At 37.5% G+C, this 26,318-nt stretch overlaps 1 protein-coding gene across 3 annotated transcripts; it reads left to right on the top strand.

The window, feature by feature from the left end:
• The first annotated feature begins 1,790 nt into the window (after positions 1–1,790).
• On the top strand, positions 1,791–25,194 carry LOC127425696 (tripartite motif-containing protein 16-like). 3 transcript variants are annotated; one of them, XM_051671928.1, is made up of 7 exons: positions 1,791–1,908; positions 3,051–3,646; positions 3,807–3,902; positions 3,999–4,232; positions 4,599–4,752; positions 4,860–4,916; positions 24,411–25,194. In XM_051671928.1, the coding sequence occupies exons 1-7, from the start codon at positions 1,806–1,808 to the stop codon at positions 24,932–24,934; spliced, it is 1,764 nt and encodes a 587-aa protein (XP_051527888.1). In that variant the 5' UTR covers positions 1,791–1,805; the 3' UTR covers positions 24,935–25,194. The 3 variants fall into 3 exon arrangements, with proteins under 3 accessions (XP_051527888.1, XP_051527890.1, XP_051527889.1); XM_051671930.1 differs by having other exon boundaries at positions 4,860–4,929; positions 24,411–24,592; XM_051671929.1 differs by lacking the exon at positions 24,411–25,194 and adding an exon at positions 14,773–14,927.
• Positions 25,195–26,318: the final 1,124 nt, after the last annotated feature.

Genomic DNA, 26,318 nt, shown 5'->3' on the forward strand with positions numbered 1-26,318 from the left:
TCTATTTTATTTTTTATCTAACATTGTGGATTTTTTTTTAAATTTAATTTATATTTATTTTTTGTGTTACTTTTCTTTCTTTTTAAATATACTTTTTTCATATTGAGTTAAATATTTGTTATTGAAAAGGTGAGGTATTTAAATAAACCCATAAGTGTTTCTAACCTCTCCTGCATATCTTTTGTCTATTTTTGGATTCTTGCTTTGTTTTTTAATGTTAAGATGCCAAACAAACAAATAGATATAGTACACATTTTCTGGAAAATTAATAAAAAGTGGTTTATATATTAAATAACCCTATTGTAATGCCTATTTTTAGAACTCTAGTCAGTGAATTAAATACTTTATAAATTAAAACTACTTCCTCTTTATTTGGAACAAGACAGACAATGTCAAAGTAAATAAAAATCAACTTGTTTTAAAAAAACAAAATCAACCTTACCAAAATGCTAAATATAACAGTATGCCACATTTCAGTTTAAAATGTTGTTGACAAATATTATTATAAATTTTGCTCAAGAAACTTAAGATCTTCTCAAAGCAATGCGACAAATAAAACACAAGTTTTAAAAAAAAAAAAGTCCAACGAAAATAACATTTGTCACATAGCATGATGCTGCCACCACCATGCTTCACTATAGGGATGGTATTGGCCAGGTGTTGAGCGGTGCCTGGTTTCCTCCAGACATGACACTTGCCATTCAGGCCAAAGAGTTCAATCTTTGTTTCTCCATGGTCTGAGAGTCCTTCAGGTGCCTTTTGGCAAACTCCAAGGCGGGCTGCTTTTTACTGAGGAGTGGCTTCCGTCTGGCCACTCTACCATACAGGCCTGATTGGTGGAGTTCTGCAGAGATGGTCGTTCTTCTGGAAGGTTCTCCTCTCTCCACAGAGAAATGCTGGAGCTCTGTCAGAGTGACCATCAGGTTCTTGGTCACCTCCCAGACTAAGGCCCTTCTCCCCCGATCGCTCAGTTTGGCCGGGCGGCCAGCTCTAGGAAGAGTCCTGGTGGTTCCAAACTTCATCCATTTACGGATGATGGAGGCCACTGTGCTCATTGGGACCTTCAATGCTGCAGAAATTTTTCTGTACACTTCCCCAGATCTGTGCCTCGATACAATCCTGTCTCGGAGGTCTACAGACAATTCCTTGGACTTCATGGCTTGGTTTGTGCTCTGACATGCACTGTTGACTGTGGGACCTTATATAGACAGGTGTGTGCTTTTCCAAATCATGTCCAATCAACTGAATTTACCACAGGTGGACTCCAATAAAGTTGTAGAAACATCTCAAGGATGATCAGTGGAAACAGGATGCACCTGAGCTCAATTTTGAGTGTCATGGCAAAGGCTGTGAATACTTATGTACATGTGATTTATTTTTCGTTTTTTATTTTTAATAAATTTGCAAAGATTTCAAACAAACTTCTTTCACGTTGTCATTATGGGGTATTGTTTGTAGAATTTTGAGGAAAATAATGAATTTAATCCATTTTGGAATAAGGCTGTAACATAACAAAATGTGGAAAAAGTGAAGCGCTGTGAATACTTTCCGGATGCACTGTACAATACTCTAACATGTTATGATGCACTGTATCCTGAAATATCAGAATGTTCTAGAACACCCTCTTCTGGGAAATTGCATGGGGGCAGGGTCTTGTGTAAATGCTTGTGCTGACTGCTGTTTGAGTTATATAACTTGTTTTTGCTTTTTACCACCTCCCAATCTGAATATGGGGTTTCTGAGCATAATTATTATTGCGTGTCTCATTTGTTCTTATGAAGGAAGTGTAAGAGGGGTTACAAAAGATGAAGTTCAGAGAATACAAAAGCTGCTCTATCAGCTTCTTCTTCAGGAGTATAGTGTCAGCCACAGTGGTCTTTTTAGGCTTCTATATTTGTCAGTTGAAAGGTGATAAAAATTTTTTTTCATGTTTTCATGTTCATGTTTTTTGGCTTTGTCTGAAGTGCAAAAAACTACACAACAGCTTTTTGTCATGTTTTTCGTTGTTAAAATGGCCTAATGTATCGGATATTTCTCCTTTTTTCTCCGGGGCTTTGCTTTCCGCCACGAGTGGGCAGAGCTTCCTTGCTAACTGTATCTGATACAAACAGATGCTCGGTGAACAGGATGTAGCTATTGATAAATCAGCATCCAGGAACAGAACTACCCATTTTATAATAGATATTAATTATTTAATTTTAACATAAATATATAAAAAAAAACTGCATGACCCTTTTCAAATATAAAACCACTAAGTTACTAAGATCCCCTGTGCTCTGTCACTATTAGGTCATTAGGCTTGTCATCTGGAATATGTATCTGGTCTCAGTGGCTCTGTGATAAATACAGAAGAATTACCGAAAGCCACAAAAACAAAGAGAGAGGGCAAACAGGAACACAGTGAATAATGTTAAATGAGTTTGTTAATGTCAAAAAATAAATAAGAATGATAAAAACAAAAACAAACAAAAAACAGTGAGGGAACTATGAATACAGCTAAATAAAAATAAAAGTTGACTCTTTATCAGATAATATGTTCCTTTTTTTTTACGTAAGAAGTCATATTAATTTAAGAATAGACAAGATGTGTTCAGCTTTTCATAAAGGTGTAAACTGATACTGAGAGTGTTGGGACTGAGTCCACCTTAGTTGAGTCTGAGTCATAGATTGGCCAAAGATTGTGTCATTTGTTATCTTCAGAATTTATTTTAGAAAGTATTGACATTGAAAGAAAAACAGTGTCTGGAAGTTCTAGAACTGTAAATCTAAAGCTTTCAATACTGCTGTTTAAGTGTGGTCATTTTTTCAGTGACAGTATTACTGTAGGGTATTATTTGTAAAAGTGTTGCATCAGTTCACAAAAACTTTGCATTCTTACTGTGTTTATGAGACAGTGAGACTGACATCTAGTGGACTTTTAGTGCATATTGGTTTATTTACTTACAGACACACCTCTTTTGTACACGTCTCAAACACAGAACCAGGAAACTCAGTTGAGAGAAACTGAAACTGAAACTGTTTTTGAGCTGTTGTATGTGTCACTCTATCAGTGTGTTCATGCAGTGAAATGGCAGAAGTTTCAGAGGAGCAGTTCAGCTGTCCAGTGTGTCTGGATCTACTGAAGGATCCAGTGGCCATTCCCTGTGGACACAGTTACTGTATGAACTGTATTACAGACTGCTGGGATCAGGATGATCAGAAGGGAGTCTACAGCTGCCCTCAGTGCAGACAGACCTTCACCCCAAGACCTGCTTTAAATAAAAACACCATGCTGGCTGAAGTGGTGGAGAAACTGAAGAAGACTAAACTTCAAGCTGCCGTTCCTGCTCACTGTTACGCTGGAGATGGAGATGTGGAGTGTGACGTCTGTATTGGAAGAAAACACAAAGCCATCAAGTCCTGTCTGGTGTGTCTGGAATCTTACTGTCAAACTCATTTTGAGCGTCATGAGGAGTTTCACTCAAGAAAGCCACACAAAGTGACTGATGCCACTGGACGACTGCAGGAGATGATCTGTCCTCAACATGAGAAGATTCTGGAGGTTTTCTGTCGGACTGACCAGCACTGCATATGTCTGCTGTGTTCCATGGACGAACATAAAAACCATGACACTGTATCAGCTGCAGCAGAGAGAAAAGTGAAGGGGGTATGAACTGAATTTATTACACATTGATGTATTGAAATTAAATGCTCACACTTATGCTTCATGTTATTTCATGATCTCATACTGTAATAATCTGGTTTTAAAAACTGTATTGCATATATGTAATATTCCTCTCCTTTACTGATATTTATTTGTTTAACAGAGACATTTGAAGGAGACACAGAGAAAATTGCAGCAGAGAATCCAGCAGAGAGAGAAAGATGTTGAGGAGCTGAGAGAGGCTATGAAGTCTCATAAGGTGAGTTTTGAGCAGAAGAGAAGTTTGAGACTCAGTTGGGACTCTCCTCCAGTGCTGAAGCTCTTTCACTGTGTGATTGTAATGTGTGTGTAACAGTGCTCTGCACAGACAGCAGTGGAGGACAGTGAGAGGATCTTTACTGAGCTGATGCGCTCCATTGAGAGAAGCCGCTCTGAGGTGACACAGCTGATCAGAGGTCAGGAAAAGGCTGCAGTGAGTCGAGCTGAAGGACTCTTGGAGCGACTGGAGCTGGAGATTGATGATCTGAGGAGGAGAGAAGCTGAGATCCAGCAGCTTTCAAACACGGATGATCACATCCATTTCCTACAGGTAACAGAACTGGAGGGAAAAACACGACAGTGACTTTAGCACGATTCTGATAATACAATTCCATTAATCCTGAAATCCTGAGATCTTTAACTAAAATATAATAATCAGCTCTTCTGCTGAGTGGAATTTTGTGAGGAATTCTGTCAGTTGATGTTGAGTGTTGAATTCAAGAACATTCTCATGTGTAACTGGCAAATACTAGAATGTGCACGAATGTGACTGGTACTGTTAATGGTACCATTAAATTGTGGTGTTAAAGGTCAGTAACTGGTCAAATCAACAAGAGCAACACAAATCTAATAGTGCAGACTTTTGAGAGAAGAGCTTTTTCATTTGTGCTTATTTTTTCTAATTTTTACTTTGTAGAGTTTTCAGTCTCTCTCTGCACCTCCTGAATCTACAGTCAACATCACTGTCAGTTTTCTCAGTTCTTTTGATGGCGTGAGAGAATCTGTGTGTCAACTGAAAGACAAACTGGAGGATTTCTGTAAGGAGGAGATTGGAAAACTATCTGGTAGAGGTAAAACACTGGATATTTTCAAAATCTTAAGAGGATATCAGAAATATCTAAGGAATTGAGACATAATTTTGTCTTTACATGAAATTTACACTATCACTGTCTGTTAGTTTCCACAGTCGCACACATCAACATTGATCCCAGAACCAGGCAGGACTTCCTAAAATGTAAGTCACTAAGGTGAATGAAGCTTTGAGGCTGTGCAATTACCAGAAATGTGATTTCAGTCAGGACGTCTTCCATCAAATGAATACTAACTTGAATACTGAATGAATACTTTATTGATAGGACACATTTTAAGCATCTGTTGGTGTTGGTGTTGGTGGTATGGTTCTGCTCTGGGCAAACTCTCTGCCCATCCATGCAGCCAAGCATGAATGGATCAGGGAGAGCAGTGAATAAACCCCGCCCTGGGGTAACAGAACAGATCCACCCAAAATATTAAAACATTGTACATTTTTTAAACATTCTGACAGTGCAATGTGGTACAATCCTTCATTGCATAACAGATTAAATGAACAAATGTAGAACTTCATATACTGATATCAAGTTGATAAATCAAGAACAAGCTACAATAACATATTGAAGACAGTCTTAGAGCTCAGAACAACAGGACAAATGTAGAGAAAACTAAAATGCAAAGCTGCTATACAAGGTGGAGCTGGGGAGACAGCTAATGCAATGAATAAATCAAGGACTTAAATAGGACCGCTATGATAAGCATCCAAATTGTATTGGTAGACGTCATGATCAACTGAGTGTCATCTGATGGCAAGCTGACTAACGTGACCAGCCTGAACTGTTGCTATACTTAATAATAACTGTAACAATAACTGTACTTGAGAGACTCAAGAGGGTGAGATCAAAGAAATGGAGTTTTATAAACTAGGTTCGGGAGGAGCAAATTCATTTAATCCGACCAATCACATTGCCAGAGTAAGTGTATATAAACAGCTGCTTACCTCTATGTAGCATCGGAGGATCGGGTGCACCTCACAAGCTGCTTTCAGAGGTGCTGGGCGGCTTTTGAGGCCTGCGTGGGAACGTTTTTTGACACGCTTTTGGTTTTGCGACATTGCCGTAAGAGAGACACGCGTGTCGAAGAGGACATCAGCTGACTGTGGACTTTCTACTACTGAAGCAGAAAAACAGTAAGACTGGGTGTTGTGGAGGATTTGTAGTGAGAATATTGACCGACGGCCTGTATAGGTCCGGAACGGTATTGTTACACGGTTCTGTGCAACACCAGACAACATGGCGGGAAGGGAGACAGAATTCGATAATGACAGTATGGAATATATCAAGGAGGAAGGAAGCAAGGAAAGTGAATGGGCTGAGGTAAGGAGAGGAGACAAAGGCAAGAAGGGGAAAAAGAGCGCATCTAGTGTAGGTGAATCAGAGAATGAAGGAAGAGAAGGTGAGAAGACAGAGGAAGGTTTGATGAATGTAGTAGTTAGGTTCGAGGGAGAAGGAATTAAGAAGGTTGATCCGATCAAACTAACAAAAATCATTAAAGGGCAGGTTGGGGAAGTAAAGTATGCAAGAATATTAGGAGATGGAAACCTGTTAATAGGATGCAAAACTGAAGCACAGGTAGAAAAGGCAAAGAAAATGACGAGCATTGGGAAAATTAAAGTGTTTAAGGTTGTAAAAGTTGGAGAAAAAAGACTCAGTGGTAGTAAGGGGGTGATCTATGAGGTTCCTCTCAGTGTTAACATAAGAGAATTAGTGGAGAACCTGAAGGTGGAAAATAATATGGTGAAGAATGTTAAAAGAATGACAAGGGGAGCAGAAAAAAAAGAGACTGAGTCTGTATTGATAGAGTTTGGGGGAAAAGTACTTCCAAAGGTGGTGTATTTTGGTTTCTTAAGATACAATGAAAGAGAATACTTTATACAACCCATGAAATGTTTTAATTGCCAGGAATTTGGTCATGTAGCTAAGGTATGTAAGGGAAAAAGAAGATGTGCTAGATGTGGAGGGGAACATGATTATGGGAAGTGTGGAGAGGGAGTGAAGCCAAAATGCTGCAATTGTGGAGGAAATCACAGTGTTGCATACTGGGGATGTGAAGTGTATAAAAAGGAGGTGGAGGTGCAACAGGTAAGAGTGAAGGAAAAAATCTCATATGCTGAGGCAGTTAAAATGTAAGGACAGGGTAAAGAAAATTAGAAAGGAGGAATTACTGAAGAACAAATGATGGTGAGTGAGCTGCAAGATAAGAAGAAGGCATGGATGGAAAAGAAGTTGGTGACTTTTATTGCAGGTGTGATAAATGCAACGTATGAGATCAAGTCAAAAACGGAAAGGATTCAGATTATTGCGAAAGCAGCAGAACATCATTTGAATATGGTAGGATTAAAATGGGAAGAGATAAATGATGAGCTAAGAATGCAGTCAAGCCAAGAGTCTGCATGTGTAGGGTGTTAATATTAATAGTGTTAATATTACAATGGAACGCGAGAAGCCTGACTGCAAATGGACAAGATTTTAAATAATTTATAGTCAATAGAAAAGAAAAACCAGATGTAGTTTGTATTCAAGAGACCTGGCTAAAACAAACTTAAATTATGTATTATATGGTTATGTGGCAGTAAGACGAGATAGAAAGGAGGGAGGAGGAGGAGGATGTGCCACTTTTATAAAACAAGGAATATCATATAGAGTAATAGGTATAGGTAGTGAACAAGAGTATGTGGTAGTAAAAGTGTGGGCTAAAAGGAAAGAGTTGGTAATCATAAATTATTATAATCCATGCAAAAGATTAGAGATAAGGAAACTAAAGGAAATAGAAGGACAGAGTAATGGTAATGTTGTTTGGTGTGGTGATTTTAATGGGCACAATTCATTATGGGGAAGTGAAAGAACAGACAATAATGTTCAGGTAATAGAAGAAATATTAGATGAGATGAACTTAGTGTGTTTAAATGATGGTAGTGGTACTAGAATAGATGTTAATACAGGAAAATAATCAGTTCTGGATCTTACATTTGTATCAAACAGCATGGCAGCAGCATGCAGTTGGTCAGTATATCAAGAAGGAACTATAGGACGTGATCATTATCCAATATGGTGTTAGATACACATTGAAATCCTCTTGACCATAGGAAGCTTGGGTGGAAAATGGAAATATGAGAAAGCTAATTGGGAAAATTTTCAGGAAATAAGTAATATTTATTTAAACCAGAATAATAATGAAATGAGTATAGAAGATCTAGATAACAAAATTAAGCAGGGAATAAGGCTGGCTGCAATAGAAGCTATCCCTAAGAGCAAAGGAAATATAAAGAAAAAGATAATGCCGTGGTGGGATGATAAGTGCAAGGAAGCAGTGAGGAAAAGAAACAGGGCTTTTAAATTGGTGAAAAGAACTCATAATTTCTAAGATATGATCCAATATAAACAAGCACAGGCTGTAGTAAGGCAGACAACAAGACATGCAAAATATTGTGACACAATTGGAAATGAAACTCCGGTAGGAGAGGTGTGGAGAATGATAAAAAAGGATGGGAGGGGACAAAAAAGATTGGAGTTATCCAGTGCTGGTTGAGGGAAATGATACAGCAGTAACTAATAAGGAAAAGGTAGAGATGATGGCAAATACTTTTGCTAAAGTAAATAGCTCTAGTAATCTATCTGACGAAGGGAGAAGAGGTAGAGAGAGAACAAAATCTGATTACAGTGAGGTCTTATGTAGGAAAGAAAATAGTGATGATGAGACAGATTTTCCTTTTAACATGGGAGAAATTAAAAGAGCACTGGGAAAAACTAGAATAACAGCTCCTGGTAAAGATGAGATATGCTATAATATGATAAAACACCTAAGTGTAGATAGTCTTGAGAAATTACTATTGCTATATAATAAAGTGTGAGAAGAAGGTAGAATGCCAGGAAGTTGGAAAGAGGCAATAATAATTCCAATAAAGAAACCTGGAAAGGATGACAGTGAGCCAGGTAATTACAGACCTACTGCCCTGATATCATACATCTGTAAATTAATGGAACAAATGATAAATGAGAGATTAATGTACTTCCTGGAGAGTAGAAATTTGGTATCATCTTATCAAAGTGGTTTCAGAAAAGGGAGAAATACTATGGACCCAGTAATATGTTTAGAGGATGAAATAAGAAAAGCCCAAGTAAACAAAGAAACAGTAGTGGCTGTATTTTTTGATGTTGAAAAGGCCTATGATATGCTATGGAAAGAGGGACTTCTAATCAAAATGCATTTATTGGGTGTTAGAGGAAAAATATTTAATTGTGTAATGGACTTTCTAGATAGAAGAACTTTCCAAGTGAGGATGGGAACAGAGATTTCCAAACAATATGTAGTAGAAAACAGAACACCTCAAGGGAGCATGCTAACCTAACATACAAGCTAACATATCTGTTTTCCATAATGATTAATGATATATTCTCTAATATCACAATAGACTTGGGAAGATCTTTGTTCGCGGATGACTGGGCTTTATGGAAAAGAGGAAGAAATGTTGAGTATATAGTAAAGAAAAATGGGGGGCTAATTTCATTGCTTTGAAATATATTTATACAGATTTAATAAGGTCAAGATTAGACTATGGATGTATTGCTTATGGCTCAGCGTCAAAGTCTGCGCTAACAGACCTAGATATTGTGCAGGCCCAAGCTTTAATGGTTTGTTTAGGAGCAGTAAAAACTACCCCAGTGTGTGCAATACAAGTGGAAGCTGGAGAAATGCCATTGGGGCTGCGCCGAATTCATTTGGTAGCCAACTACTGGATTAATCTGAGGGGGCATAGAGATTACCACCCAACAAAAAAGGTGTTTCAAACATGTTGGGAGAAGGAAAGGATTCATAGGGAAAGCTTTGGGTGGACAGGAGATCAAGTAGTAAAAGATGTGGGAGTATTTGATATAGAGTTTGAAGAAACTGTTATATGGCCTAACAAACCAGTATGAGTGCTGGAGTATCCATACGTAGATATGGAACTTCTGAAGATTAGACGAAACATCTGATATTATAGATGAGTATTATAGGTATAGGGATTGTAAATATAAGGACAATATTCAGGCATTTACATATGGATCAAAAGATTTAGAATCAAATGCAACAGGATCAGGTGTTAATGTGCCTAGTTTCCATGTGGAGCTTAATAAAAGAGCGTCTGACCATCTAAGTGTCTATGCTGTTGAATTATTTGCCATATTGATGGCAGTAGAGTGGATTGAGCAAACCAGGGGTGCCAAATTCTTAGTATGTAGTGATTCTATAGCTGCTCTTGTAAGCATCTACAAGATGCTCTAGGAAATTTTGTTCAACTATTCAAGAATAACTAGACAGGGGAAAAATGTCTCATTCATGTGGGTCCCAGCCCATTCAGGTATTCAGGGTAATGAAAGAGCAGACAAACTGGCAAAAAAAGCAGTCAAAAAAGAAAATGTTGAGAGTAATATTAAGTAATCAAAATTAGAAGGAAAAAGCATTGTATGGAGGAAAATAAATTAAAAAAAATGGCAACAACAATGGGATAATACAGTAAAAGGGAGACATTTATACTCAGTACAAAGCAGAGTAGGTATTGCAATAAATACAGAAATGAAATGGAGAGCGCAAGTAATAATAAGCAGGCTTAGAATGGGACATAGCAATCTTAATGGTACACTTCACATCATGGGAAAACATCCAACAGGTTTGTGCACTCAATGCCAGAAATATGAGACAGTTGAGCATATTCTTATGTCATATGAGAAATTCAACCAAGAAAGACAAGTAATGTTGATCCAACTATGGAAAATAGGATGGATAGAGGACAATATTAAAAGTATTCTAGAATGTACAGACAGTAAACAAGGGAGGAAGTGTCTATTTAATTTTCTGAAAAAGACTGGACTGGACAAGCAACATTAAATAATTAGACTCTAAGTAAGAGGTGAACAGAAGGTGGCAGTAATGCAACAATCCGGATGCCAACTGCCATAAAACCCCAAAGAAGAAGAAGAAGAAGTATGTAGCGTCGAGTCTTCTGGCATTTGGCCCTGCCCATTGCCCACGAACAGACCCATGCAAGTGACTCGGATCATCAGATGCAACTTTGCTGCAAAGCATTCACCTTCATCAGAACAGCTCTTCCATCTAAATCATCTCGTTTTTCAACAGAAGCTGCCGCAGCAGCTCATTCGTTTTACAGCACTGACGGCTACCACTTTAAGTGTTATTTTTACTGTGTCTTTCTTCCTAATCTCTATTCACCGAAGCAGATTATTGCTCGAAGCTGCTTCTGCAAACTGGCTGCTTCAGCACTATATGCATGTGAAACAGCTCCCTACGACTGCTCATTTGTTCTCTTATTTAAACATTCCTCCTGGAGCAAGCTGCCTCCGCGAACGGGTGCCGCTCCAGCTTCATGACATTCGAGCACTATTACAGCTTTATTCGAAAGCGAACAAAGATTAAATATTTAATTCCACCCCCATTTCAACCCCCTCAGCGTTTTATTCCTGTCAGTCTCATTACCTCGCCGCGGCTCATTTAGGGCGTGCTCTATTCAGCGATTTAATTTCTTCCAATATGACTATCATGATTGTTCTCCCTCCAAAGTGCCCTTTGGAGTGTGATTTACTCCATTCGGGAAACAGGGGCAAACATGCAACAAGCCAACTTCCAAACGACCGCTTCTCTAATTACAACACCTTTTTAAATCAACGCAGACATTTTAGCGCGAGCCACCCGCTCCAACCATGCTACAGCTCACTACAGTTCTATACAGCTTCTGTCTGAACAGACACGAGCCGAATGCGGCTCTGCAAGATGCGGACCGCGTGCCGCATCATAACTCATTCATTATCATTTCGCAAACATGTCTCACCTCCTCACAGCATCAGAGTTAACTGCACAGCCTGATAACCATGAAGCAAGCGATTCGACAAACTTCTACTCATCTTTAGACCATAACACAACGTTCTTCCTGCCCTGGATAAATGCTTCACGCAGGAAAATACAATTCATTATTTTTATTCTTACAGACAAGTCTTCTCTACTTTTGCTCGAATCACTGGATTACAAACCCTTCACAAGTTCGACCATAGAACCTAATTGCTGCATGACTTTAAAAGTGTTCAACAATCTATCAACCTTACACTCCACCAAAGTTTAAAAATAATGGGTTTAAATCGATGCTGGATGATTCTTCTTCTTGTTTAATGGCGATCAACTCTTTAGGAGCATTATCGCCACCTACTGTACTGGATGGCAAATTAAACTTGCATGGGTGATGGGTCTGAAGTTTAAAATCTGTATGGATGTTTCATACTCCTTCCCAATATGTGGACCAATCATAGCGCATGCTCATGCTAGCGCTGCGTGTTCAGCTCCTCTAACATTCACAATTAGTTCTTCATGCTCCAGATTAGGTAGAGTATTTCCATCCACACATATTATATTCTAGACCCTAGACCTGAGTCACATATAAATTTAATTAGTGCTCTGTATACCTGTCTGTCCATTAAACCTTTTCCTAAAATATCTTCATTCTTCATTCTGTCCTCCCCATTCTTAAAGTGACCAAATAATATACCACGATATTTATTATATTTACTACACATAAAAAGCACATGACATACATTTTCAGATACACCACACACATCGCATAATCCATTTTCATGCAAACCCAGAAGTGAAAGTGTTGATTTCAACCCTGTATGTCCCGGTCTTAATCTAGACAGCAATACTTCTTCTTTTCTATTTCCTCCCTGGAAATGTATCCTCCCTACTGTCTATGTAATACTATAACACCATCTCCCTGTGTTACTACTGTCCCATCTAATTTGCCACTTATTCATTAACCTTTTCTTTAAAATCGATTTTGCCTCCTTTTTCCCATAGGTACTTTAACATCCACCTCCCTCTGGTCTAGTACTTTTTTGCTAGTTTATCAGTAACTTCATTACCAGATACCCCAACATGTGCTGGTACCCAGCAAAAATACACCACTATTCCAGCCTCTTTCAGTCTGTATAATGATAAATATACTTCCATTAATAAATCTTCTCTGTCTGATCTTGCATGTATTATACTATACTAGCTGAAGAAGAATCTGAGCATATCACTACTTTGTTTGGTCTGACTTGTTCAACCCACTGTAGTCCTATTATTATAGCTGTTAACTCTGCAGTGTACACAGATAACTCATCGGGCAATTTCAAACTAATTTGTGTTTTAAATTTTGGAATATATAAACCTATTTCAACCTTTTGACTGACAGGTTCCTTAGAACCATCTGTAAGTATTTGTAAAATTGAATAAAATTTGTAATTTAAAATAGCATTACCTCGTTTCCAATGTATTCTTCTTTGGACTTTTCTAGTAAGCTCAAATCTACAAGCGGTTCAGGTAATCTCCATTGTGGAGCATCAGTAAGCAGTACATTAGGACAGAAGATCTTATTGTCCATGCCACATTCCTTAGCCCATATTCTAGTCTTCCATCCAAAACTATGTCCTCCATCATATGAATATTCCCAGCACTCTTCCAATACTTTGTGAGTAAGATGATTATTCGTTGATTGTTGAAGATTCACCCAGTATGTCACTGCTAGATTTTCCCCTCTAAGATCTAGAGGCATTTCTCCCATTTCTACCCCAATTGCATCTACAGGGGATGTTTTAACTGCTCCACAACATATTCTTAATGCTCTGGATTGAATAACATCTAGTTTTTTCAGTAAAGACTTGGTTGCCGACCCGTATACAATGCATCCATAATCAAAGCAAGAACGAATCAATGCTTGATACATGCACAACAATGCACTACGACTAGCTCCCCAATTGTGACTAGCAACTGTACGCATACAATTTATGATCTTTTTACACTTTGATTCAATTTGACTTATATGCAGTTTCTATGTTAATTTTTCATCAAACCATAAACCAAGATATTTAAAAACAGGTACTCTTTCCAATGTTTGATCATACAACTTCAGATTGTTCAGATTCCTCTTGTTCTTTGTGAATAACACATATTGTGTTTTGAGATTGAAAACTTTAGACCCCAATTCAGTGACCATTCCTCCACTTCTTTAATCGACTCCTGTATGCCTTTAACTTCCAAAAACTTATCTTCCATAATGCTCCATCATCTGTATAAAGTGCTAATCCTATTCCTGTTTTTTTTTACTTTATCAAAAACATAATTAATCAATAAATTAAACAATACTGGGCTAATTGCACTACCCTGCGGAGTTCCATTTAGAATGTTATAAGGAGCTGATAGTTCTTCTCCAATTTTAACCTGAAAAGTGCGTTCGAATAAAAAGTCTAAAACCCATTTATAAAATTTGCCACCTATTCCAATTTTATTCAGTTTAATTAGCAAACCTTCCCCCACAAAGTGTCATAAGCCTTTTCTATGTCAAAGAAGACTGCAATCATGTATTCTTTCATTACAAATCTTTTTTAACTTCATTTTCAAACAATACCAAAGCATCTACTGTAGACCTACTTTTCTTAAAACCACTTTGAAACATTGATAACACTTCCGTTTTGTAATACAAAATGTAATTCAGTCGCCTCACAATAATTTTTTCCATTACTTTACATAGCGTAGAGGTAAGAGTGATGGGTCTATAACTACTAGGTTTTGTTATATCTTTCCCAGCCTTAGCTAGAGGGAGCACAATTGCAGTTTTCCATTGCTAAGGAAGGACACCCACATTCCATATATAATTATATAAGTCCAATAATGCTTCTAATGCTTTTGATGATAATTTCTTTAAGATTTTATAACTTATATCTTTACCTGGTGTTGTATTCTTTGAGTTGAGTTGTCAGCTGTTTTTAACTCAAAATAATTAAACTCGTCATCCAAACTACTATTAGAATCTTGCTTTTTCTTGCAAGTATTTCCATATATATTCTTAATTTGTTGTCATCTTGTTAAGAATGTATCATCTAAATTCTCAATGCTATAAGCTTTAACAAATGTTTGAGCCAACATTGTAGCCTTGTCTTTATTTGTAATGGCTACCTTCCCATTTTCCTCCATTACAGGTATTTTTTTGAAGCTGTCAATTCCATTCATCTTCTTTATCATACACCAGACTACATTTATTTCAGTTTCCCTCCCTATTGTATTGCAGAGGTTTTGCCATGCTGTCCTTTTTGTACTTTTAATAACCTTTTTAACATAAGCTCTTTTCCTTTGATAATCTATGACTGCTTCTGGGGTGAGTGTTCTTTTTAAAATCTGAAATGCTTTATTCCTTTCTCTGATTGCTGTTGAGCATTCCTCTGACCACCATGGCACATTCTTTCTTGTACTTGTACCACTTAATAGTGGGATAGACTGAGAGGCTGCAAAATAAATGTCGTTCACTACTTTACCATACCTATCATCAACATTACCCTCTACTGACAGATTATCGAAGTGCTCTTCACATAACATTTGAAATTTTTCCCAATCTTTCACCATAATTACATTTTTGTAGTATTGTAGTATATTATCCTTAGACACTGATCATATACATTTACCAGCTAATGATGCTGAAACTATTGTGATATCCAAACATGACATTCCACCTCTTGTTATGTCTATTCTTGTTGGACTGCCATCATTTAGACACACTAAAGAGTTCTCTTCCATTAATTCTTCTATTATTTCTCCATTTTTATCTGTATTCTTGCTACCCCAAATACTGTTGTGAGCATTAAAATCGTCACATATAATCATTTTGTTTGATATTTCTCCCATGGCATTTTTCAGGATATCTACTGTTAATTCTGAACATGGATTATAGAAATGTAATAATCTGATTACCCCCTGTGTACCCATTACTTCTATACATATGCTCTCTGCATCACTTTCATTATTTACATATCTGTATATCAAATTTTCTTTTATGAATGTCGCACATCCTCCACCTCTACCATTAATCCTGTCTTTCCTTATTGTCTCATAGCCATTCATCTTAAAATCCAATGACTTGCATAACCATGTTTCTTGTATACAGATGATATCAGGAAATATATTCATATCTGCAATACATTTTTTAAACTCCTGTCCATTAGCGATTAAGCTTCTGGCATTCCAATGAAGCAACAGGAAAGACATGATAATGTTATATATTACTACATTGAGATGCATCATAGCTTGCTGTTATACTTCCTTCTGTTTTCCCTTCTTAGATTTTAATATCTTGTGAACTTGCTCTGCTGATATACCTATGCAGTTCAAGAATTTGTTTGCACATTCTACCACAATTTTTACTTTGTCAGATCTTTTTTTCTACCTGCGCAGTGCCATTCACCACTGCACAGATAAATGCCACAAAATCAGTTTTGCTCATGTTAATATTGTCAGTTGAGTCATTCTTTAACAAGTTCAGCTGTTTCATTGGCTCATTAGTCAGAGAGGTTTGCGCCTGTCCATTTTGTACTCTTGTTTCTTCTACATGTTTCATTCTGTGAGCTGCTTCTGCATATGTTAAATTCTGGGTGGACATTACCTTCTGGATTTCAAGAGCCTGCTGTTTTACTGGATGTCCTGCATATGCAGTGCTGTGCTCTTCCCCACAGTTGCAGCATTTTATCTCAGCTCCTTCCTGACACTTCCCATATTCATGCTCTCCTCCACATTTTGCACAACGCATTTTCCCTTTGCAGACAGCAGCAGTATGTCCTATATGCTGACATTTATAACAATGCAAAGGAGGGGGTACATATTCCCATACCACATAACTGATGAAACCTAGCTTCACCTTTACTGGTAAATTGCTGTCTTCAAAGTGTATCAACACAGAAAGACTATCACAGTTTTCATTATCTTTCCATGTCATCAATCTTTTAGCTGAAGCAACTTTGCCTTCAGTCAAGTTTCCTTTTATTTCTTCCATAGTTACGTACATTTAAGGGCACTGCTGAAATCACCCCACGCTTCTTCACATCTACTTCAGCACAGCTTATTTTACCACCAGCCAGTGATTTTAGTTTTAGAAACTTTGCTCTCTGATTTTCATCTTTACACTTAGTCAAGACTCTACTATTGCTCAGATATAATGCCCCTTTCACTGATCCTATTTCTTTTTCTGACGCTGGATGATTCGGCTCTGCACTTTGCTTCATACTCACAATGTTTCAGTTTTTCTGTAGAATTTATTACAGGTCATCAATATAAACAAGATGTTTTATTCATCACACTACTGCAAATAGCACCCATATAGTATCTTTTAAGTATCTTTAAACTCCCAGACACAAACAAAACGTCCTAATCAAACGAGATGAGTCACCCCATGCCAATAATACAGGGTTATGAAATTACTCGCCTCATGTTGGAAAACAGTCCACAAAGCACCAAACCATACGTTTAAGTTAAATAAACAGCAGACTAAGGTATTTATCTGGACACGTTGTTTCAGGTGCCATAATTTACATCGTATGTATGCACACGCAAGCATGTTTCCTGACATTGCTTCACATACGTTCCCGACATTTAAACTAGCAAACAGTTGTGTTCAGGCGTCCGCAGATGCTATGTTTACCATGTTACCAAGTTTACTATTGGCTAAATACATCTCTAAGCAGCACAAATGTGCCGTCCAGGTGCTGCAACTGTGGCGTCTTTTGGGCCATGCGACTAAACCTCCCACTACATTGCAGACAGCGCAAACGCACCATCCAAGCGCTGCAACTGTGGTTTCTTTCAGGCCATGCGACAAATCCCACTACACCGCAAACAGCGCAATGTGCTATCCAAGCACTGCAACTGTGGTGTCTTTGGGCCATGCGACAAACTGCTAATACGTGGAAAAACAGCACAATATGCCATTCACGGGCCACAACCATGGCACATCTTTCAAGACATACATCTAAGCATCCACGGCCCTGTAACCTACATTGTGCCACTCATACCAAACAAACCATTTCCCACCCAGTGATCGACACAATCGGGCCGTTTCAGGTCTTCCCTAAACATTTCATCATAAGCCTGCACCTTTGCATTAATTTCATTTAAACATACCCTACCATACGCCCTCACGTCGTATGCCGTGCTTGATGATTCAACCCATTTGTATTGCAGAATGAGTTCTCGTTTATACCCAGCATAAACTTGTCACATGGAAACGGGCTCCTCCTATTAAACGCCACGTGGTCCCATGCTCTAGGATTTAGCCCGTTTCGTTTCGCATAAGGAGCTCCTTTAAAATACAGTATATATTCACTTCCTCAAGAATCAAGTATTCTACCATCGCATGCCGCATGGGCCCACGCCTGTGGACCCAGCCTCCTCACAGCTCCGAGCAAGCTCAGTAATAATACAGCTAAAACATTCCCATGATTTGCGTGCTCTCCCTTTGAACGCAGTGCAGTCCTGCACCAAAGATTCAGCCCGTTCATATCGCTCATCCCGTTCATCCTAATATTGCTTCACATACATTCCAAGTCACTTAATCTAGCAAACAATCAAGCCTAGGTGTCCACAGACGCCATGCTTACCATGTCTTTCTCTACAAGCCTTCATACAAATGTGTTTGCAGGTGTGTTGCAACACCTAATCATGGGGAATTTTGAAAACTCATCTCCCTACAGGCAGTCAGCACACCACCCGTCCTCAAAGAATATTTCTCCACTACTACGCCTTTGTTTTTCCAAGCAATTTATTTTTATGCCAACAAATGCCATGCGGGCACATGCTTGCAGTTTCAGCCGCTTGCAGCACCGAGCGAGCTCAGTAAAATGCAGCATAAACCATTCTCACATTAATCATATGCTCTCCCATTGAACGCTGTGTGGTCCTGCGCTTGAGGATTCAGCCCATTAAAATCGCAAAGAGGGCTCTCATTTAAAGCAACTCTAATCATTTCATCTGAATGCACATCCAGGCCGTGAGCTCTCCCGTTTCCCGTTCAAACGCAATACGGCTCTCCCGTCCAAACGCAGTACAGGCTCTCCAGTTCGAATCACAGTAAGGGCTCTCCCATTTGAATGCAGCAAGTCACCACGTCCAAGCCACAGACTCTCCTGTTCTAATCACAGTGAGGGTTCCCCCGTTCAAATGCAGCACGGGCTCTCTCGTTCGAATCTCAGTAAGGGCTCCAGGCCATGGGCTCTCCCGTTCGAACCGCTGCGAGGTCTGTTCCGTTCAAACGCGGAGGACCCCCATTAGAATGCAGGCTGGGCTTACCCATTCAAATCACCATGCAAACCTAACGCCATTAGGATGCAGGATACGCAACAGAGTAAATCATTACGAGAATCAGACCAACACAATGAGGACATTCAGTTTACATTTTCAACCTGCTGAATTCCATCCAACTCGCCAAAGCTAAATTTCCTTCTCAACAAAGCAAACAGACCAAACACAAGAGGGCTTTCAATTTTCATTTTCAACCTGTCGACTCCCATCCAGCCCTTTCAATCACCAGCACACTATCTCCATTACAGTGGGTCCCAATCAAAAAACCCTCTCGATCCACTCTTCGTAGATGACAAAAACCAAGCAGTTTCCCAATTCTGGTTCCAAAAACACCTCAAATCCGTAATGATTAAATCCGGCATCTCAGAATTTTTTTTTTCAAGCCAATACTTCCGCACCTGCGCTGCAACCACTGCAGCCCAAAAAGGCCTGCCTGATAATCAGATACACTTACTGGGCCATTGGTCATCCAACGTTTACCTTAGCTACATCCGTACCAACCGTCTTCACATCAAGAACGCACAACAAGCCCTCATTAGCTAACCATGATACATTCATGATCAGGGTCAAGGGGACGCTTGCCTTATACTTGTCAAACCACCAGGCCGGCCCCACCGTTTAGACGCTGCAGGGGCCTCTCCGGTCAGTCTGGGAGCCCCCTATCTCAAATTGCTGGACGGGCCCGCCTAAAACACTCAAGGGCTCTCCCTTCTGAATCGCAACAGGGGGTTCTCCCATTCGAATGTGTGCGAGCTAACTCATGTTTATTTGTTTATTTGTCATTATTCATCCGTTGAACCAACCTGGAGGGAGACTTAAGGTCAATCTGGGCAGCTAGGATTCACACCTCCATCTGGGGCATCCCTGCCCTACCGTGGGGGTGCCCCCCACGTTAGGGTATAATGATCCCTCCAGCACATTTCCCTGCCGATACTGCTACTTCAGTGTTTCAACCTGCATTCACTCTCCAATCTCTTCCTATTCTACTCCTCACAGTTTCCTATCCCCCGATGCAGACCCTAGCACGAGGCTGCCTCAGCTAGGACCCCTATCCCCCACCAGGGACTCGTTTTTTACATTACTTTTGGGGGCACAAGAGACTTCGCAATATATTGCTTCTCATCTCAAACACAAGGATCTAGTGTTGGGTTCGAGTCCACCTTAGTCGAGTCCGAGCCAAGTCCAAGTCTTTAAAAAATTTAGTCCGAGTCCAAAAGGTGCCGAGTCAGACTCAAGACCGAGTCCATAACAGGTTGAGTCCGAGTCCGAATGAATTTGTTCATGAATCTGAATTCAAATTGTAACCGTAAACTCAATATCAATATTTTAAGCTTATTTTAACTTTCACAACTAAGAAAACACAACTGTCAATATAAATGTAACAAAAACAGCTCTATATTTTATTAGTTTCCTGCTGAACAAACTTCAAAGTGGTTTCAGAATGAAAGTGTATGCTTTAGGTGTATGAAGACAAAACTGTCCGTCAACACAATTCTTATTGTGTTCTGTTGACATTTCAATTATTTGTTGCTTTTTCCCCTCCACTCAAACAAAGACTAAAGAAAGTGAAAGCTGCGTTAGTCATTAAAACCAGTCATTATTGTTTCAAAATGTAATTTTGTTTTTTATTTCTACTTCATTTTCAATTTGTCCTTTCAATTCAGTTTAGTTTTATCTAAAATTATACCTATCTAAAGAAATAATATATACTGAGATTTCTTTTTCTGTCTATCTGCTTACTGGTTTGGGAAAATAATGAGTCAACACAGTAGTAATTAGCACTCGCTGAGAAGTTACATCTCACGACTTGACTGCAAATGCTACATCTGAAAACACTGGAAAAGCCCACTGATAATATTAGGGCCATTTAACACGGACATGACTGTTAATTCACGGAAAATATGGGGCAGTTCTACGCACTGCAGCGTCCATGTGTTATCATTTAAAAAAAAAAAAAAAAAAAAAAAAAGAGGTATCATAAACATTTATTTAGTACTACCTTGAAGAAGCTATTTGACAACAGATACTCACATACTGTATATTACACAAGACAAAATGATAACTGAATTTAAACAAATGATCCGGTTCAAAAGTTTACATTCCCTTGGTTCTAAAAGGATTAGTTCACCCAAAAATGAAAATTCAGTCATTTTTTTACTCACCCCCTGTGTTGTTATAACTTCATATGATTTTCTTTCTTTTTCTTAACACAAAGGGAGAAATTGTGAGAGAAAAAAAATTTGTGCTCAGTGATGTCACACAATGGCAGATTATGGTGACTATATCTTCAAGCTTCAAAAGGAAATAAAAGTATAATTCAGAAGTCTAACAAATTATTGTATGTGACTCATGTCTTGTTCTCAAGAAATACGATAAGATTTGGTGAGAAACAAACTGAAATCTGATGTATTATTAAGTGAAACTCTTGAACAACCGTTGATCTCCTGTTCGCGTTCATGTGACAGACTGCACATGAGCTTTAGAGGTACTGGCACGAGAGAAACCCTTTAATATGGTGTGTTGCTTTCTCTGTGATTAATGATTGTTTGTGTAATAATTGTTCATGAGTCCCTGCTTTGTCCTGAGCTGTGAAGCTGCCCACTTTTCTTAAGAAAAATACTGTTCATTCTTTGGTTTCCCAGCATCTTCTGCACATTTAAGTTCTTCCCAACAGTGGCTAAATGATATAGACATCCAGCTTTTGACAACTGATGGACACATACACAACTATTACAAAAGCTGCAAACATTCATTGATGCTCAAGAAGGCAAACTTTTGAACAGGATGATTTGTGTAAATTACAATACATTTTGTGTAATGTAGCTTTTGAAGGGCAGTATTACATAAAATATTTAATCTTTTATCTCTTATATTTGCATACATTCTGAAAGGAGTGTGAAAACTTATAGTTTGTGAAAATGTATATTTTATGTTATATTTTGTTTTTCACTATTTAACCACATTTTAGCTTTTTTTTTTATTTACAAATTCCACGTAGCCTATTCTATCCATATGATTTCATATTGCATGTGTAATTGAGTAGACTTATCATGTCAGGTACACATTTTAACACAAAATTCACAACACTGGAACCTAAAATTCAAAATACAATCCCCACATCTCAACATTTAAAGGAATGTTCCGGGTTCAATACAAGTTAAGCTCAATCAACAGCATTTGTGGCATAATATTGATTATCACAAGTATTAATTTCAACTCGTCTCTCCTTTTCTTTAAAAAGCAAAAATCGAGTTTACAGTGAGGCACTTACAATAGAAGTGAATGGGGAAAATGAAAGTGAATGTGGCAAATTTTTGGAAGGTTTAAACAAATAAAATATGAAGCTTATAATTTTATAAAAGCACTTGCATTAATTCTTCTGTTAAAACTCATGTATTATTTGAGCTGTAAAGTTGTTTAAATAGTCATTTTTACTGTCATTTTAGGGTTTGTTGACATTATATCATCATGGCTAGAAGTTGTAAAATTGGCTATAACTTTACACAGAAAAGGTTATTAAGTGATTTTATCACACTAAACTCATATTTACATGCATATCCGTTATGTCTTGTGGCCATACTTTGAAAAAAAAAAGAGTATTTTAATGTTCAAAGATTGGCCCCCATTCATTTCCATTGTAAGTGTATTTGTTAACACAAATGCTGTTGATTGAGCGTAACTTGTATTGAACCCGGAATATTCCTTTAAGTGCTTGTACTATGTAAAAGGTGCAGTGTAGCTGTCTGAATGTGACACTTGTCTGATTTACCTCCGTGCTCGTGGGGAAAATGAACATTCAGAAAACACCCTGCTTACATTTTCACGTGTTGCACGAAAACATGGATCGGCTTCTTTCAGCTTGTTGAAAACGCATTTTTGCATTATTTTGGGCATTTGCTCTGACTGACAGGACAACATAGAGCGTGAACGCATGATGTCATTGCCATGGTAACCAGACACATTTCAGCTGATTTGCTGAAGACTAGAATGAATGTGTCATCAAGTCAACGTGCGACGCAACAAATTAGATTTTCTTCTCTGCAAACAATACCAGAGACAATAGCGAGAAGGACAATGAGGAGATTTAATTTAAGAAGAAAAAAAATCAGTGACCCTACCAAAAAGCGGGACTGTCCTGTGTAATATACCGGGATGTCTGGTCACCCAATCTATAATTAAATTATAAACAAGAATTTCGCTGCCCAAAATAACTTCATATTTCATTGTGCATTTTATTGTGGAACATTTTTTAAAAGAACATATTTTAAGCAGCTCATCAATGATTTTTAAATAGAAAAACAATAAATAGCTGCTCTTTATCTGTTTTTCAGAGTTGCAGTCTGCTTTAGCAATAAAAAAATAATATTTTCCCTGACTATTTAAAAAGTTCTAGTTAATTCATCAAGGACCAGTTTAAGTTGACAACACTGCGTGGACCACAAGAGACTACAGATGCCTACATGTGTGGATACATTACGCCTAAAAAGACTTATTAGCCCATTATTAATAATATTTTTCTGAGTTTTTATTTTTATATGTTGTTTTAGTAAACTGTGAGAGACATGATGTGGGTGACTTGACTTCTTGAAGTTGAAGTTCTTAACCATGATGAAACCGCAATGCGAGCACCGTCTTGGCTGCACAAACGCCGCGTGCGATTTTACCATTTGTCAGGTCCCGTGCCGTGCGAAACTGCCTTGTAGTTTCTAGTACATTGGCTACATACCTGTCTTTATGTGTTCGTCATGCCAGCCACCTCAGTAATCGATGTTATACAGCAGACTCCGTAGTAACATTCAAGCATATTGGTTGACTGAGTGTTCCGCTCTGCAGGTGTGTTTGCTCAAACTCTGGCTATGTCTATGACATCAGGGGGTGCTACAACTGCTGTCCCTTTTTTCTGTTTCGTTATTTTTATTTATTTATTTTGTTCATTGCATCACAAATCAAATGCCATTGCCTCCAAGTTTGTTAAAATTAGACTTTGATTCCGACCTCAAGTACCCCAGCTCTACAAGGATCCGTAGACAACAGCTCAGTGTCTCGTTTGCTGGTATCTTTTGGGGGTATTCGAGCTCAGGTCAAGCCTCAAGCCCTTCACCCAGGACAGCGAGCCAAACACATTTACACTATTCTCAAAGCAGGATTACATTAACTTGTGAACTACTGAAATCTGTGTCCTACAGAGCCACATTTGCCCAGGTTACCCAAGTGAATTAACTCAATCAAAAATCTCAAATGAATCGTAATAAAATTAGCCTCTTTTTGTCTCTTGTGCTCAAAAATTAACTCAATACTGACTCTGAACTGTAATCCAATAGTTTGTATACTTCATAATGTAAATTCACATTTTCACAAAGGTAAGCTATACTGAGCGCACTACTTGATACATCGAACAGGAGAGATGAAGAGTTCAGATACATGAAACATTCAAACAAATCTTTATTTTAATGTGTAAAATTCATAATTCCTCATTCCAGTGTTTTATCTTCATCAGATTTCCATCAGTTCAATCTGGATCCAAATACAGTGAATAAATGCCTCTGTCTGTCTGAGGGAAACAGAGCTGCTACTGTCACACTCCAGCAGTATCCTGATCATCCAGACAGATTTGATTATTATAATCAGGTGTTGTGTAAAGAGAGTGTGTGTGGACACTGTTACTGGGAGATTGAGTGGAGTGGAAGTGTGTCTATATCAGTGTCTTATAAGAGCATCAGCAGGAAGGGAAAGGGTAATAAGTGCAGATTTGGATATAATGATCAGTCTTGGAGTTTGTATTGCTCTTCCTCCAGTTGTTCATTCAGTCACAATAGCAAAAGCACTGATCTCCCTGTAGTGTCCAGATCCTGTAGAATAGGAGTGTATGTGGATCACAGTGCAGGAACTCTGAGCTTCTACAGCGTCTCTGACACAATGACCCTCATCCAGAGAGTCCAGACCACATTCACTCAACCTCTATATCCTGGGTTTAGATTAAGTATATTATCATCAGTGAAACTGTGTGATCTAACAGTATAGATAATAAAGAGATTCTGCACACAATACTGTTATATCACAACAATCATTAAATAAAAACTACACTAAGGTGTGTGTGTTTATGTAATTCATTTTAATTCAGTTTTATTGCATTATAAAATAATGTTTATTATTACTACTACCCAAAGTAACTTGTAATTGTAACCATCACACAAAGGGTTTATTAAAGACATGAAATATGTATTATTTGGACATTTCATTTTGTATATTTGCACAGAACAATAAAACACAATGGAAAAGCAGTCATTATGTATGTTTTATTTTTGTTTATTTTTTTACATTTTTATTTCACCTGCACTGTGACAAATGCATTTCTAAAATTATAAATATTCCATAAAGTCATAAAAACTGCATATACAATTAAAATTTTTCAAGAATTTGTAAAATAATGTTTAAAATGGTTATAGATGAAGTATAGCAGAAGTATACTCTTGTGAAAAAGAAGTGCACTTAAGTGTATTAAATGTGTACTTGAAATCCTAAAAGTAGCATACATTGTTTGAAAAGTATACTTACAGGTAATATCATTTAAATAAATGAATAGAATATTTAAGTGTACTGGAAGGGAATACACTTTCATGAGTGTGTTTCTAACATAGTTAAGCATACTTAAAAAAAAAAAAAAGCAATTTGTTTTAATGTTAATTTTTAAAGTACATTTTAAATCATTACTTTTTAATGCTCTTTTAGTGTGCTTTAAAGAAGTATAATTAATTTGATTTTTTGACTAGCATACTACAGCATATTTAAACAAAAGTATACTTAATAATCATTTAAACTTTAGTGTGTTACTTGAAATAAAATTTAAATGAAATACATTTTAAAATGTTTTGAGTATATTTTCAAGAAATACACTTCTTGTATATACTCCACTGCATCTTGGTTGCCATTGTGAAAAAAAATAAAAAATACACTTAAGCATACTTTTAAAAAGATGACTTTTTATGAAAATAATAAACTTTCAAAAAACATACTAAATGTTATGTATTTGGGTGTGTTATTGCCACTTCATTGTGTTTAAGTGCTATTTAATTAGTGTTTTAGTTAATTAGTTCAACTTTTGAGTGTTTTTGGACTCAAGTAGTGCTAAATATGTAATATTGTAACATCTTATAAATGCACTTTAATACATTTTAAATATATTTTAACGTACTGTATTTAAAATATATTAAAGTATAATGTTGTCTGCAATTAACTGCAACTTATTATCAGTTGCACTGTAACTTTAGTGCAAATAAATATGAAATTGTAAAACATACTCTATTTCATATTTCACTTAAAATGTATTTTTATTATAATCTTGAATGTGTTGCATATACTACATTGCTACTTGTTTACAGTTGAATTGCTACTAAAACATCAAAAT

This window comes from Myxocyprinus asiaticus, chromosome 34 (assembly GCF_019703515.2).
Source record: "Myxocyprinus asiaticus isolate MX2 ecotype Aquarium Trade chromosome 34, UBuf_Myxa_2, whole genome shotgun sequence".
NCBI lineage: Eukaryota > Metazoa > Chordata > Actinopteri > Cypriniformes > Catostomidae > Myxocyprinus > Myxocyprinus asiaticus.

Excerpts from the sequence above, each read along its gene's own strand:
- LOC127425696 (XM_051671928.1), top strand. The coding sequence starts at position 1,806 with ATGAAGTTCAGAGAATACAAAAGCTGCTCTATCAGCTTCTTCTTCAGG. Across the intron at positions 1,909-3,050 it reads CTATATTTGTCAGTTGAAAG|TGTGTTCATGCAGTGAAATG; the intron begins GTGATAAAAATT and ends TCACTCTATCAG. Across the intron at positions 3,647-3,806 it reads CAGAGAGAAAAGTGAAGGGG|AGACATTTGAAGGAGACACA; the intron begins GTATGAACTGAA and ends TTTGTTTAACAG.